The sequence below is a fragment of the Silene latifolia genome, chromosome 4, assembly GCF_048544455.1.
Source record: "Silene latifolia isolate original U9 population chromosome 4, ASM4854445v1, whole genome shotgun sequence".
NCBI lineage: Eukaryota > Viridiplantae > Streptophyta > Magnoliopsida > Caryophyllales > Caryophyllaceae > Silene > Silene latifolia.
Genome location: NC_133529.1, coordinates 67,897,083 through 67,913,317, shown reverse-complemented (window position 1 = coordinate 67,913,317; position 16,235 = coordinate 67,897,083). Strand labels below are relative to the sequence as shown.

Here is a 16,235-nt window from a genome sequence, read left to right as displayed (position 1 = left end):
AATCTACCCTTGCTTAACCTAATGATGTACTACTATATATACTCCAACTGTAATAATCAAAAGGACCAAGTTTCCATAGATTAAATCAAGTTCTCTTAGATTAGATTAAGCTTTCATTAGGAGTAGATTAGAATAGATTTTTTTTTTTTTGGTAACATGTGAGCATTTGTATTCCATATCTCAAAGAAATATTACAATATCGTTCAAATCATCTATCATCAGAAAGACTAAGTACAAAAACGACAACGTATGTGTAATCTACTTAGCCAAGTACAATCATTAGCCGTCACCACAGTAGCCATTTTGCAAACTAGCCTGTCATGCACATACTGTGAGATTCTTGAAACCAATAGTTCAGGTCTGCTAAGCTGAAGAGTAAGCCTGCAGACATTCCTCTCATTCCAAATCATATAAAAAGTAACTATTCTTGCCAGCCTGCAAGTTTTCTTCCTGATCTTCGAGGAGCAATGATTAGAACCAGTGAAGCAAAGATGAAAATATTCCTCAACACCTGCAATGACCCTAGCACTATAATCACACTCAGCAAACAAGTGGTCATGCGTTTCCTTTCCCACTTCACAGAGAGCACAAGTATCAGACAAGCAAATACCCAATCTGTGAAGTTTAACTCTAGTATTAAGAGCCTTCTTCTGAATCAACCAAGCAATAAAAGAATGCTTGGGTAGTAACCAATTATCCCACACATCCTTATACCATAGGACAGGGGGGTGTGAGCCCTGCATCCAATGGTATCCTGAACTGACACTGTAACCACCAGGAGATGCTACCCAGGTATTACCTTGATAGCCACCCTCAAGAATACCTCTAACTCTACATATATTCCTCCAATTCCAGTTGGAATCAGGAGGAGGTTGATTAGAATAGATTACTCTTTAATCTTTCCACAAATCACACATTAATATTTCCTTAATTATTGTTCAAGTTTATTATTGGGTAATTCAAGTTTATTATTGGGTAATTGAAGATTATTGGGTTATTATTGGAGAATTGACAACTCTTCATCAATCAATCAAGTTCTCTTCTTTTATTCTTTGCTTTATTATTTGGAATCATCTTCATAGGTATAATCTCTTTTACTCTTGTTTAATTATTGTTAATCACATCATTTATTCATCATGTTTGGCTTTGTTAGTATGATTTACAACCTTATTAACATGTTAAACTTGATCATGAGTGAGTAATCATTTAGCTAGGATTAATGGGGAATTAGGGAAACAAACATGGGGAATGATTCATGCTTAATCTAATATATTTTCATATATAATTTGCTTGCTTCTTGTGATTTCAACTTATGCACATGTTATGTTTGATGAAATGCTAAGCCTATGAATCCTTGCATTTCTTACCCATCACTTATCTTTTCAATGAAGCTTGTAAGACATAAATCAACTCGAGCCTCATTAGACCATGCATAATGTTGAATAGGAAGGATTAAGTCGACTTGTAGGTGTTGTACAATCTAATCAATTCGTCTACGGGACCCAAACCTTCTTAGGGATTGTAAGATATATACTAACTTGATCCCATCACAACAATAAGTGCTTGCATCTAGTAGAGAACATGTTTGTATGATCAACTCCCATGAATCCCCTATGAACCTATGATATCCTAGCACTTTTAGTCATTTGTTTACATCTCTTAATTTATTGTTTGTTTTACTTCATTACTTGCATTAGTTTAGACTCACCAACTACAAACCCAAGTCAATTGTGACACTAGCATAAATTGAGATACATAGACTTAGAACCCAAAGCACACCGTCCCATGGATCGACCTCGACTTAACCACTAACTAGTTGTTTGTTGAGAACATAAATATGTTTGATTGGGAGACCCGACGACAATCTCACCGTCAAAGTGATCATCAACAAAAGTCATCTCGGAATCCTAACCGATCCGCACTCTGATCCTTATCAAGCTCAAACTAAAGAAAGTATCCCAAATCCTCAATGTTATTATCATCTCCATTCACTTTACAATCTCAAAAGTCACATCAAACTCATACCATCACAACCCAAAATGATCGTTAAGTTAATTCCACCCCAAATAGTCTCTCTTATCTCGGTATGACCTAGTCGTCGTACGACTACAACGTTTCACACATGCATCACCTTTAAGCATGTGGTTGACGCTCATAAAGTCCATCACATCTCATAAGCCATAATATCACTGAGTTCCCCACTTCCACCAAGTACACTCAACACCTATAAGTAATATTCCACAAGGTACAACATCTAGTTCTCATATTTCAAACACTCATTCAACTAGCATTAACCATCAATAAACAACATATATGCCCTCTCAAAGTTGTAAACTCATTACTATTACTCCAAATCCACATAACCTTTAACAAACACTTCAATTCTAGTTTACCATTCACCACAAGATCTGACATTAACCAAAACCCCAAACAGATAAACTCTAAACCAAAAGTATCTTTCAAATGAGAAAACTCTTCTATTCACGAGTCCCATTAGAAACACTCCTACTCTAAAATCCTCAAAGCGAGTAGTGCTTACTACCATTCAAAACTCTTAGGCTCAAAAGGCTTTAATACACCTCGATGATTCTCCATATATATCTAGTATCCAATCAAGTCATCAATCTTAAATATCAAACTCTAACTAAAATGTCAAAATCCTATCCAACCACAAACTCATGGCAACATCAGTAGTCGCACTCTCAAGATCCAATCATTCCCTTTGAACACTTATGACCACGACTTTCTTAAACACCTAAGGACTGAAAGATCATAGATCCATTTTAGACTCTCTAATAAAATTAATTTATCTCATAAATTATCATTTATGTGATCTATGTAACATGCATGCTAATATGAAAGCATAAAAGGAAAGAACAATTTCCTTACATTGAATATATGGTAAAATGGGCACAAACTAGTTCTCCTTACTAGTATGTTCTTGAGCTAAAATGATATGGATGATCCTCCTTGAAAACCTTCAACTAGAAAGTCTCCTTCAAGTTGCACCCAAGAACTAACCCAATATTAATAATAACAAGTTTGTACTAGTAACTTGTTAATATGGCTCCCTTGATAAATATTAGTAATATCACTAACTTATCTTAGTAATATTATTAATGTATACTAGTTGATGTATTATTGTAGAGAGATAGATAGAAATGTTCACATGCAAAGATGGTAGAGTGTTAGAATGAAGTAGTGTATAAATGTGAACAAATATATGGAGTGTAAGGGGGGAAAAGTGGCGGGTGGGTGGAGCCCTCAAGTGGACAAATTTTGTCTTACAATTTTATCTTACATCACATGCAAAATGTAGTATAAGATATATATTATGGTAGTATAAAAAATAAGGTAAAATGATTATGTGAGTAATCATCCACTACACTTATTTTACACGGTCCACTTGACCATATACGGGTCCATGTTGGTTCTTATATTTGTCGCACAAATCCGTGTAATTTTTATTTTAAACATCGTATCGTGTTTAAATACTTCCATAATTAATTCGTCCAATTCACTCTGTAAATATATGTGTACCACTACACATATTATTTACGTACTAATATTAATCATATTAATCAATTAGTACAATTTTAGTAAATTAACAGTTAATTAACTAAAACCCGTTTCCCAAAACTTATTATTTAATTATCGCATAATTAAATAATAACTGCCGCTCCTCGAGTTCACAACTCGAAATCTCTCTAAAAGTAATCGACTAACCTCTTAGTCTATAAATCAAGGGACTAAACAAATTGTATCTCATACAATTAATTAGTTATCAATTGGGGTTCGTTCCTTTAGGTGTGACCGAAAGGGTCAGTTGATCACCGCCATCTCACGACAATAACGTCAAACTCTAGTCAGCCAGCCGTTATCGATTTACGTTAATCAACTAACGAGGATCAAATAATTAAATATCTGATGATATTCCATTAATGAGATTTATTATGTTAACGCACTATTGTGGAGGACACTAACTCCAACAATCTCTCACTTGTCCGACACAAGGTGTGCGCTACCAATTATCTTGTCCGTTTTAATCTCCCACTCAATGCAAGGTGTCTTTCAGGTCGCACTTGCATATGAACACATCGCGAGTGGTTTTCTCGATCGGGAGTGTGACTACCTGACCGGAAAAATCTCTCACAGATTACTTCCGAGCGTGGCCACGCATTTGTAGTCATTAAATCCTCGAGTGGCCTTGAGATATAGTTACCCAACGTGGGTGGACAATTCCTGTATGCCCTATCTATCCTATTGCACAATACAGCTCACCATGACCTAGTAAATGCCCTTTTGGCCTCCTTTCACGGCACGACCTAGGACAAAAACCAAAGTCACTCGGAAACTGCACCTGCTCAGATAATAGTATCCAGTCAAAAGAATCGACTCATTAGAATATCTTAGAGATCCCCGCCACGACCAGGCGTCTATAATAGAACTTAGGGACTCTCTAAATGGTCACTGTCCGGCAAAATGTTACACACTCTGCCTATGTAATCGACCAGTCATCACATATAACCTTATGGTGTTGAACAACCATCAATCGACTTACAATCTAGTCACTCCGAGACGTCACCTCATTAAGTGACTAGGGACAAAATACAATGTTCATCTTATTCACTTGAATAGTGTTCAACATTGTCTCCACAACTTATTCAGATAAACAAGGTATTAAAATTTAGTCACACTAAATAAAAATTCATAAAAGAATGAATACGAAAACAATGAATGTGATTATCATATATATAATAAAAGATACACTATCCAATTATTACATATCCATAATCTAAAGAAAATCTTGTACTCGTCTCAATCCCATAGCGACGACATGACCATCATGCTTAGCCTTTGATAAAGTCTTGGTTAAAGGATCAACAATATTATCATCTGTCCCAACCTTACATATGTCAATTTCCTTCCTTTCCACATAATCTCTAATTACATGGTATTTGCTTTCAATGTGTCTAGATTTGTTACTAGACTTAGGCTCTTTGGCTTCAAAAATAGCTCCACTGTTATCACAATATAGAGTGATAGGATCTTTGGCGGAATGGACTACTCCTAGCCCCTCCATTAATTGCCTAATCGAAACAGCTTCCTTCGCAGCCTCAGACGCTGCAAGGTACTCAGCCTCTGTTGTAGAATCCGCAGTAACACTTTGCTTGAAGCTCTTCCAGCAAATAACTCCTCCATTTAGCATAAACACATAGCCGGATTGGGATTTCATGTCATCCCGATAGGTTTGGAAACTTGCGTCCGTGTAACCTCTTACACACAACTCAGTTTCTCCTCCAAACACTAAGAACGAATCCTTAGTCCTTCTCAAGTACTTAAGGATGTTCTTTACGGCTATCCAGTGACTCTCACCAGTCTTGGCTTGATACCGACTTGTCATGCTCAAGGCATACACAACGTCGGGGCGAGTGCAAATCATAGCATACATGATAGACCCAACAGCGGAAGCATAAGGAACGGTCTTCATGTGTTCAATTTCCTTAGGGGTGGAGGGAGACTGTGACTTGCTCAAAGTAATCCCTTGGCCCATAGGTAGAAATCCTCTCTTGGAGTCTTTCATATTGAACCGGTCAAGAACTTTGTCAATATAAGCTTCTTGACTCAATGCTAGTATCCTCTTGGACCTATCCCTATAGATCCGGATACCTAAGATTCGTTGTGCCTCTCCCAAGTCCTTCATTTGGAAGTGTTTCCCTAGCCACTCCTTAACGGGAGTGAGCGATGGAATATCATTCCCAATGAGCAATATGTCATCCACATATAGGACAAGGAATGCAACCTTACTCCCACTAAACTTCATGTATAAACACGGTTCTTCCACACTTCTAGTGAAACCGTATTGTTTAATAACATGATCAAAGCGATGATTCCAACTCCTAGATGCTTGCTTAAGACCATAAATGGACTTCTTGAGCTTACACACCTTCTTAGGGTTAGATGTATCTACAAAACCTTCGGGTTGTATCATGTACACCTCTTCTTCTAGAATCCCCTTCAAGAAGGCGGTTTTGACATCCATTTGCCAAATCTCATAATCATGAAATGCGGCAACCGCTAAGATTATCCTAATGGACCTAAGCATAGCGACTGGAGCGAAGGTTTCGTCAGAGTGTAAACCATGAACTTGGGTGAAACCTTTTGCTACCAATCTAGCTTTGTAAACATCCACATGTTTATCCATGCCGAGTTTAATTTTATATATCCATTTAAACTGAAGAGGTCGCACTCCCTCAGGTAAATCCACCAAGTCCCATACTTGGTTCTCGTACATGGAATCCATTTCGAACCGCATGGCTTCTAGCCAAAGCGAGGAGTCGGGACTAGTCATGGCCGATGTGTAGGTAGTGGGTTCATCACTTTCAAAAAGTAACAAAACACCATCCTCTTCGATGTTACCGAGGTAACGGTCAGGTGGATTAGAAATCCTACTTGACTTTCTAGGAACAATTACCGTTTCAGAGGAAGAGGGAATGCTTTCCTCCACGTTCTCCTCTACCTCATTCTCGGTTTGTGGCTCTCGAACTTCTTCAAGTTCAAATTTTCTCCCACTCTGTCTCCTAGAAATAAACTCCTTTTCTAGGAAGACAGCATCACGAGCCGCAAACACTTTGTTCTCGTGTTTATTGTAGAAGTAATAGCCACGTGTTTCCCTTGGATATCCTACAAAAAGACATTTGTGAGACCTGGGTGCAAGCTTATTGTCAGACTTGATCTTGACGTACGCTTCACAACCCCAAATACGCATGAATGACAAATGAGGGACTCTCCCTGTCCATATCTCATATGGAGTCTTATCGGCCGCTTTAGTCGGGCTTCGATTTAGTGAAAATACTGCAGACAAGAGGGAAAAACCCCAAAATGAACTAGGAAGCTCAGTTAGACTCATCATTGACCGAACCATATCAAGTAAAGTTCGGTTTCTCCTTTCGGCCACACCATTTAATTGTGGTGTGCCAGGAGGAGTCCATTGTGATACTATACCACAATCTTTTAGGTGTGAATTAAATTCAATATTTAGATACTCACCACCACGGTCGGACCGTAGGGTCTTTATCTTTTTATCCAATTGGTTCTCTACTTCTTTTTGAAACTCTTTGAACTTGTCAAAGGCTTCACTCTTGTTCTTCATTAAGTAGACATACCCATATCTACTTAAGTCATCAGTAAAAGTAACGAAGTAGTGAAAACCTCCTCTAGCGGTGATGGTTAATGGTCCACATACATCCGTGTGTATGAGAGCCAAAACCTCACTAGCTCGTGTCCCTTTTCCCGCAAAAGGTGCACTAGTCATCTTGCCTAAAAGGCAAGATTCGCATGTACAATAAGATTCAAAACCAAATGGTTTGAGCACTTTTGATGAAGCAAGTCTCTTAATGCGTCTTTCGTTTATGTGGCCTAAACGACAATGCCAAAGGTAGGATTCGTTTGGATCACCCTTTTTGAGCTTTTTAGTTTCCATATGATAAACATCATTAACATCATTTAAAACATAAATGCCTCCAATTGAAATGGCCTTGCCATAAACCACATCATTAAAAGAAAAAGTACAACACTTGTCCTTAATCATAAAACAAAAGCCTTCCGCGTCTAACGCGGAAATGGAGATGATGTTCTTAGTTAAATTTGGTACAAAATAACACTTATTTAAATACAACTCTAAACCACTAGCTAAAGTGAGCACATAGGTCCCTACGGCAAAGGCGGCTACTCTAGCTCCATTGCCCATGCGGAGATCCACATCACCTTTTGCTAGTGCTTGCACGTCCCTTATACCCTGAAAATGGTTACAAAGGTGAAAGCCACATCCGGTATCAAGTACCCAAGTGGAAGTACAAGCATAATTAACGTCTATCACATAGAGAGAGGAAGTCATACCAATAGGCGTCACACGCCCTTCCTTGAGATCCTCCAAGTATTTGGGACAACTCCTCCTATAATGCCCCTTCCCATTACAATGGAAACATTCGGCCTCGGAGAACTTGACACTTTTTGCCTTGGGATTGCCATTCTCAACGGCCTTCCCCTTTCCCTTGTAATGTTTCTTTGACGATTTCTTGAATTGGGACTTTTCTTTCCCTTTTCCTTTCTTGATTCCAAGAGACATGTTCTTTAACTTCATGGTTAAAACATCTCCCTTTTCACTCCCACTAGCCTCCATATCCCTCTCCGCTTGGGAGAGGAGTGTATGAATTTCATGGTAACTCTTATCCATGTCATTCATGTTGTAGTTTACCCTAAAGTGGGCAAACTTGGTGGGGAGTGAGTGAAGGATACGATCCACCACAAGAGTCTTAGGAATCTTACACCCTAGACGCTCTAGGATGTCAACATATTCGATCATTTTTAGTACATGGGGACCTGTTGGAGTAGTGTCCTCCACAAGAAGTGCGTTTACATAATAAATCTCGTAAAAGGAATATCAGGGATTTATTTATTTATTTGTCAGCTGGTCATCGTTAATCGGTAATGATTGGCTGCCTAGAGTTTTGTTGGAGCTTGTGTCCTCCACAAATTAGTGTGATAACATTTGTAAATCTCTTACAGGTTCACAAGGGTATACTTCGTATATTTAATCAGTTGATTAACGTTAACCTAATAACGGTTGGCTTGCTAGAAAGTTTGACGTTATTATCATACAGATGGTGGTGATCAACTGGTCCCTAAAGGTCACACCTATAGGATGTGTTTGAGAGATGTGGTTATAGAAATATGATCACATTGATGCCTAATATGACTAAACAGTTAGTCAATGTGTTGATGAGACAATTATTTAATGAAGATTAAATAATATTAGTTGAGACAATTAATCAGAATTAAGTAAATTAAATATAATAAGTTATATTTAATTAAATGTATGTAATGTTAGCTTGGACGAATTAATCTGTTAATTCGTAATTAAATGTAATCGGTTATATTTAATATCAACAAGTTGAATGTGTCATAGTGTTAATAGTGAGGGTACACAAACCAAGATGTCGTGGGTTCGATCCTCACTAGATGACAATTTACACATTTTATACATTTTTGTAAAAACCGAAAAAAGAGAAATGGACCTCTCTTATTTCGGTTAGCTTATGGGCCGAAAAATAAAACAAGAAACTCTACCCTAATCATCTATATACTCGGTTGTATAGGGTGAAGAGAGGGAGATTTTTTAACCTAATTTTTCTACTCATTCTCTTGCCTCTTCTCATCAGTAAAAAAACACAAAAACCTAAATTTTACAGAAAGTTTTGGATCGATTTCTAGCATAATCAAAGGGCATATCTCATATCGTCTTGGGTGCAACTGATAGGCGAATATCTATTTTGATATTGTTCTTAGGCCGTATTTGCTAGGACCGAAGGTTATTTCTGAATCCTTTACTTTTGTTTTGCAATTTAATTTTATGACTAGTAATCATCACTTTAGTATTCGTTATAATCCTTGAATTTAAAGGGATGCATAAAGATAAATCCCACAAGTGGTATCAGAGCCAAGGCCACGGATTTAATTTTGATGATTTCATAAAATTGTTCGTAAACAATAATTAGGGTTTGCGAAAAAAATATAATCGGCTGGATTTTTTTTTAGCCGTGGAATTTTTTTTTTTTTCGTTTTCGTTACTGTTCACGGATGAACAGTATTTTAAAAAAAAAAATCTGTTTTTTTTTTCCTTTCTTTCGGTTTCTCCTTAAAAACCGATTAAAGTTTTTTGCGGCTGTTTTTGTTTATGCCGATTTGAAAAGCATCCGAGAAAAGTAAGAATTTTTTTTTCCTGTTACTATTCACGTTTCGGTTACTGTTCACTATAGCAGTTCATAAAAAAAAAAAAAAAAATTGTGTTTCGGTTTTTACTGAGATAAAGGGTTTAAAATGAAAACAAAACGGGCTGTTTTTGTCTTGTTGTTTTTGCCGCAAAAAATGAAAAAAAAAAAAAAAAATTGAAAAATGGGCTGTTTTTTTTCTTTATTTCTTCGTTCATGGCTGGACAGTTTATAAAAAAAATATATATTTTTGGTTTTAGCTGTAAAACCGAGAGAAAGATTATTTTTGAGTTGTTTCGGTTTTACCGAGCTAATTTTAAAGATTTTTTTTGGGCCAATTAATTATTGTGAAGCGGTTCATAATTAAAAGATACCTAATTATTTTAAAGCAGTTTAAAATATTGATGGATTAAATTCATATTACAAGTTTAATATGAATTAAGATTGAAATTAATGTGATTAAATTGCGGAATTGTCACTTAATTTAATTTAAATAGGTGGTTTGGATAAATTAATCAACATAATTAATGTATTGTGTTATGTATGTTTAATTTATTTTAGTTGATGCTTTTAATTTTGTTGAATGAATCGAATGAATGAATTTTATTTACGTATTTATTTTTGCAATCGGTTGTAATTTGTAATACTTAGTGTGACCTTAGTCAAATTATGTTTTCGTAATGAAGGAAACATGATTTTTTTATGTAATTATGAGATCTCGAATCTCCTTTATTTTAGTTTTGGGTTTTGAAATTAGAATGTAATTAATAGGTCAATTATGTAATTTTATTTATTGTAGTTTCAAAGAAGACTAAAGATGGAGATTGAAGCTCACTCCCGCTACATGGATCAAGATGGAACATCAAGACAAGCTTCTCGGGTCCAAGGATGGATTCCAAACTTGTATTTATTGTTCATTTTGATAGGATAGGCCACACTAGGACTTTTACTGTTTTTACGTTTTTTCATTCTTATTGCTTTTCATTCACATGTTAGTAATTGCATCATTTTCCGCCTAAAACCAAACCACCTACTACTAAAATGCATGAAAATTGACTCATATAGGTTGTATGTTAGTTTTCATGGACATACAGATGTCACAGACTTTTAAGCCATCACCTTAGTTTATTCATTCTCGCATGCTAGATATTAGTTCACTTAAAATGAATTAAAATAAAGTTGATGGGATCTTCCTCTAAAACAGAAATTGAGATTAGTCTTTATAAGGGCAAACAACTATGAATCCCTTCTTCGTCGGTAGGCATAATATGACCCCTTCTACGTTGGGTAAGTAGTTGTGTTGACTTAGTTTACCTCAACATCATAGTCCGAAGAGTTTCTCGTGATAATGATGGACTAAAGATAGAATTTACAGAAATTTATCGACCAAGAATTCTAACGGTAGAATTAGCTAAAAGGTTAGCTTATCAATTTACAGAGAATTGAGTCTTGGGATCATTTATATAATTCTTGAGGGAGGTCAATTGTATAAATGTTTTTGAGTCTTCGCGTTATGACAGTAGTTCATTAGACTTAAAAATATAAACGATGCACATGCTTATTATTTTATTCTTCTTCTCGCAGTATAGAACACGTATGTTTTGATAATACTGTTACAACTAAATGGCTGGAAATAACGCAATCCCAATGCCTAGTGCCACACTTGATCGCGCGTCCTGGCTTAAAATTTTTATGGACCAGATGAATCAGTCCACACGTCTAAAAAACGACGGGTCCAACTTTGCGGACTGGGAGGCGGCACTACGGAATGCTGCCATTGCTGACGGTAAGCTCAAGTACTTAACTAAGCCAATACCGCCAAACCCAGGCCCAAATGGAGGAATCAATGATATTGATGCTTATAATGACTTCGCTATGGAAGCGGGTGCGATAAAGAACGTACTCATCTTTGCAATGGAAACCAATTTGCAGAGACGCTTCATTGCCAAAAGTGCAAACAAGATTTTCACTACGCTCACTAAAGAGCTCTCAAAAGCACCGAGATTCGTTACATATGAGCATACCTGTCGCTTCTTTGATGCGAAACTCCTGAAGGGCCAACCGGTTAGCCCACACATTCTTCACATGATTGAGAATGTCGAGAAGCTGGAGGCACTGAATTGTAAAATCAGTGAGAGCATTCTCATTGACCGAATGCTTCATTCTCTTCACGATGGTTTTGCCCTTTTCAGGGCGAACTACTACATGAATGACTTGAAAAAGAGTCCTCATGAGCCACACTCCCTTCTCGTACAGACCGAGAAGGATATGAAATTGAGTGGGAGCATGAAGCAGGATGTTCTCACGATTTCCAATAAAAGTAAGGGTAAGGGCAAGGCGAAAGGCGACCTAGCTGTAGGTAAACCAAAGTTTAAAAAGCCAGGAAACGGTAAGAGTGGGCCCGGTGAGACTAGTGGCTCACAGGGCAAGGCAAAGAGCAAGGGCGGTGACATAGAGTGCCACCATTGTCACAAGACTGGACATTGGAGGAGGAACTGTCCCGTCTACCGTGAGGACATCAAAGCGGCCGCGCGTCGTTCTGTTGGTATGTCATCTTATATTCATATGATTGAGATTAACCATGCAAGTTTCGGAACTTGGGTACTTGATACTGGTTGTGGTTCTCATCTGTGTAATCATTTGCAGGGCCTAAAGAACATCATACCTCTCGAAAAGGGTGATGTGGACCTGCGAGTCGGGAATGGAGCAAGAGTTGCTGCTGTCTCGAAGGGAACATATGTAATCCAACTCCCTAGTGGTTTTGAGTTATTTTTAAATAACTGTTACTATGTACCCAGTTTGTCTAAGAACATTATTTCTGTTTCCGTACTTGCTAAAGACGGTTTTGCATTTTCAATAAAGGATAATAGCTGTATTTTCTCTTTTAATGAAATGATTTATGGCAAAGCAGTTTCCATGAATGGAATTTACATCTTAGATCAAACCACGGAAGTATTACACGTGAATAATAAGAAAATAAAGGTTGGTGACAAAGATCAAACCTATTTATGGCATTGTCGAATGGGACACATAAATGGGAAACGCGTGAAGAAACTCGTCGATAATGGGACTATTCCCGCATTCGATTTTTCTACATATGTCACGTGTGAATCATGTCTCATTGGCAAGATGACTCGAATTTCCTTCAAAGGTGTTGGAATGCGCGCTAGTGACCTATTAGGACTCATACATACTGATGTTTGTGGACCTATGTCAATTACCGCTAGAGATGGCTATAGATATTTTATCACTTTCACGGACGATTTGAGTAGATATGGATATGTCTACTTAATGAAGCATAAAAGTGAGTCCTTTGAGAAATTCAAGGAATACCGAACAGGTACGAACCAACTGGGTAGAAAGGTTAAAGCACTCCGTTCGGATCGGGGTGGCGAATATCTTTCAAATGAGTTTGATCAACACCGAAAGACTCGTGGATTCGTTTTGCGCTTAACTCCACCGAACACCTCAATTGAATGGTGTGTCCGAACGGAGAAATCGAACCTTACTCGATATGGTTCGATCCATGATGAGTCACACAGTAGTGCCTGATTCATTATGGGGTTATGCTCTTTTGTCAGCTGCTCTAATACTTAACCGAAGTCCGACTAAAGCTGTCGACAAGACTCCATATGAAATGTGGAAGGGACGGGTCCCTGACTTGTCCTTTATTCGGGTTTGGGGCTGCGAGGCTTATGTCAAATGGAGACACGAGGATAAGCTCGGCCCGCGATCGGTCAAGACATACTTTATAGGTTATCCAGAAGGAACATTTGGTCATTACTTCTATTTCGCCAACCGAACATCGAGTTTTTGTTGCGGCTAGTGCGACGTTCTTAGAGAAAGAATTTCTCGAGAACAAGACGAGTAATAGAACCTTCGAGTCATCGGAGATTCCGAACCAACAACCGAGGAACGGATGGAGGAAGTTGTTCCTCCAACTGATGATACGGTTAATATTCCTGAGGAACCTAGGAGGTCGGGTAGAGACTCTCATCCTCCGGACAGATACATTGGTATGGTCGAGGAGAATGACGTTTTACTCCTAGAGAGTAATGAACCCGCTACCTATAAAGATGTTATGACTTGTTCCGACTCAAAGCTATGGCTCGAAGCCATGCAATCCGAGATGGACTCCATGTATGAGAATGACGTATGGGATCTAGTTGATTTACCTAATAAGGTAAAACCTCTACAGTGCAAATGGCTTTACAAAATAAAGCGTTCTGTAGACGCGCAACCAGATACCTATAAGGCACGACTTGTGGCAAAAGGTTTCACTCAAGTGCACGGATTGCATTATGATGAGATTTTTGCACCTATAGTCATTCTACGTTCCATTCGGATAATCTTAGCGATTTCCGCATTTCATGATTATGAAAATTGGCAAATGGATGTGAAAACCGCCTTCTTAAACGGTTATTTGGACGAAGAGTTGTACATGGTGCAACCCGAAGGTTTCATAGATCCTGAGCATCCTAAGAAAGTATGCAAGCTTAAGCGTTCCATTTATGGACTTAAGCAAGCTTCTCGGAGTTGGAATCATCGTTTCGACCAGGTGATAAAAGAGTATGGTTTCACTCGATCGGTCGAGGAACCATGCTTATATATCAAGTCGAGTGGGAGCAAGATTGTATTCTTGATATTGTATGTCGATGACATACTCTTGATTGGGAATGACATTCCTCTCCTATCTTCGGTTAAAGGATGGTTGAAGAACCATTTCCAGATGAAAGATCTGGGTGAGGCACAACGCATTTTGGGAATCCGTATCTACCGAGATAGATCACGACGGACGTTACCACTTAGTCAGGAGTCTTATTTGGATAAGATTCTTGAGAGGTTCAGCATGACCAACTCCAAGAAGGGGAACCTTCCAATGACGTCTGGGATGCAGTTGAGCAAGTCTCACTCACCCACGACGCCTGAAGGGATTGAGCGCATGAGTCGTGTTCCTTATGCATCTGCAATAGGATCAATCATGTATGCCATGATATGCACACGTCTAGACGTGGCATATGCATTGAGTATGACGAGTCGGTACCAAAAGAATCCATGTACCTACGGAGGACTAAGGATTGGGTATTGACTTATGGAGGAGATACTAAGCTATGCGCAACCGATTCTGTGATGATGCTAGCTTCCAAACGGATCTCAGTCCGGTTCGTCTTCACTCTTAGTGTGTTGTAGCAGATTCTACTACTGAATCGTTGAATTTTGATAAGCATGTAGGGCACGTCATTTCCATGGGAATTAAACGTGTTCCTGAGTTGTAGTACTTGATTATGGATTTGATACATTATCTTTTTCATATACTATTTATAACTTCATCGTTTTATTATAATATTTTGTTTTTCATGTGGATTGTACTGACAACATTGAACGCCACAAAGTGAACTGAATTACATTATATTTGTTTTGGTCCGTAATCGCCAATGTGAGCTGATAACTCCGGCTATTATATTGTGCAGTCGATTGATAGTGGGTTCAACGAGCCATAAGTCAAACGGATGACTGATCGATCACAGATGCGAGATTATAACAATAACTCGTAGGACAACTTTTTGTGACAACGTAATGGAGTCCTAAATGTTTAAAACATTCGGTGGCAGGTCGTGGATAGGACATCCATTGTGTTCCTAGAGTCGATTCTTTTGACTATCAACTGTCTCTTGAGATTAAGGCAGTTTTTGGGCGACTTTGGTTTCTTTCTCACGATCTCTGTGAATCAAGAAGCTAAGTAGATTTTTTCTGGGTCATTTCATACTGTGCTTACATCTCAGCGAGTTCGAGTTGAGGAAAATATCCAACCCTTATCGGTATAGTTATTTCTCAGGGCCACTCGAGAAGTTGTAACTGAAATGCATGGCCATGCTCGAATGTTGATTCGTTTATCAGTTAAGTTACTCTCTAGTCGGGGAAACCACTCTTGATGATGATCGCTTGTAAAATACGACCTTTGTGAATACGGATTTGCAAATTTTTTTACATTGAGTGGGAGAAATTTTAGGATATGAGAATCGGTTATCGCACATACACTTGTGAGGACAAGTGGGAGTTTGTTGGAGCTTGTGTCCTCCACAAATTAGTGTGATAACATTTGTAAATCTCTTACAGGTTCACAAGGGGAGATAACACCCGGAACAAGCAGCAGCGGCAGAGGCTGTCTCCTTTCTTTTTCGGACAAGGGGAGATTCCTCGCATCGGAGTCCCCCCCATCGGTGATATCAACGATCACCACCGTCTCCTTCTGGACTGAAGGGATGGGAGGTGGAACTGATGACGACGCCGTCGCCGCCGAAGATTTCGTTCTCCGCGGTCGACGCGACATATTGCTAGCAACCTTTGCCTGGGCCGCCTCCATATTCAAGCCTTTCAGCTGCTGATCCATGAGATCATTCGGCGGCGTCCTGCGGTCATGGGCTAGAGCCTTGGGATGCAAATCAGCAACGGTCTTATCCTTGT

At 38.5% G+C, this 16,235-nt stretch overlaps 1 protein-coding gene across 1 annotated transcript in view; it reads right to left on the bottom strand.

The window, feature by feature from the left end:
• Positions 1–227: 227 nt before the first annotated feature.
• LOC141651611 (uncharacterized) overlaps positions 228–16,235 on the bottom strand; it is a 70,758-nt gene continuing 54,750 nt past the window's right edge. The window contains exon 2 of the mRNA XM_074459315.1: positions 228–831. Within this exon, the coding sequence (XP_074315416.1) occupies positions 228–831 (604 nt within the window). The remainder of the gene's footprint in view (positions 832–16,235) is intronic.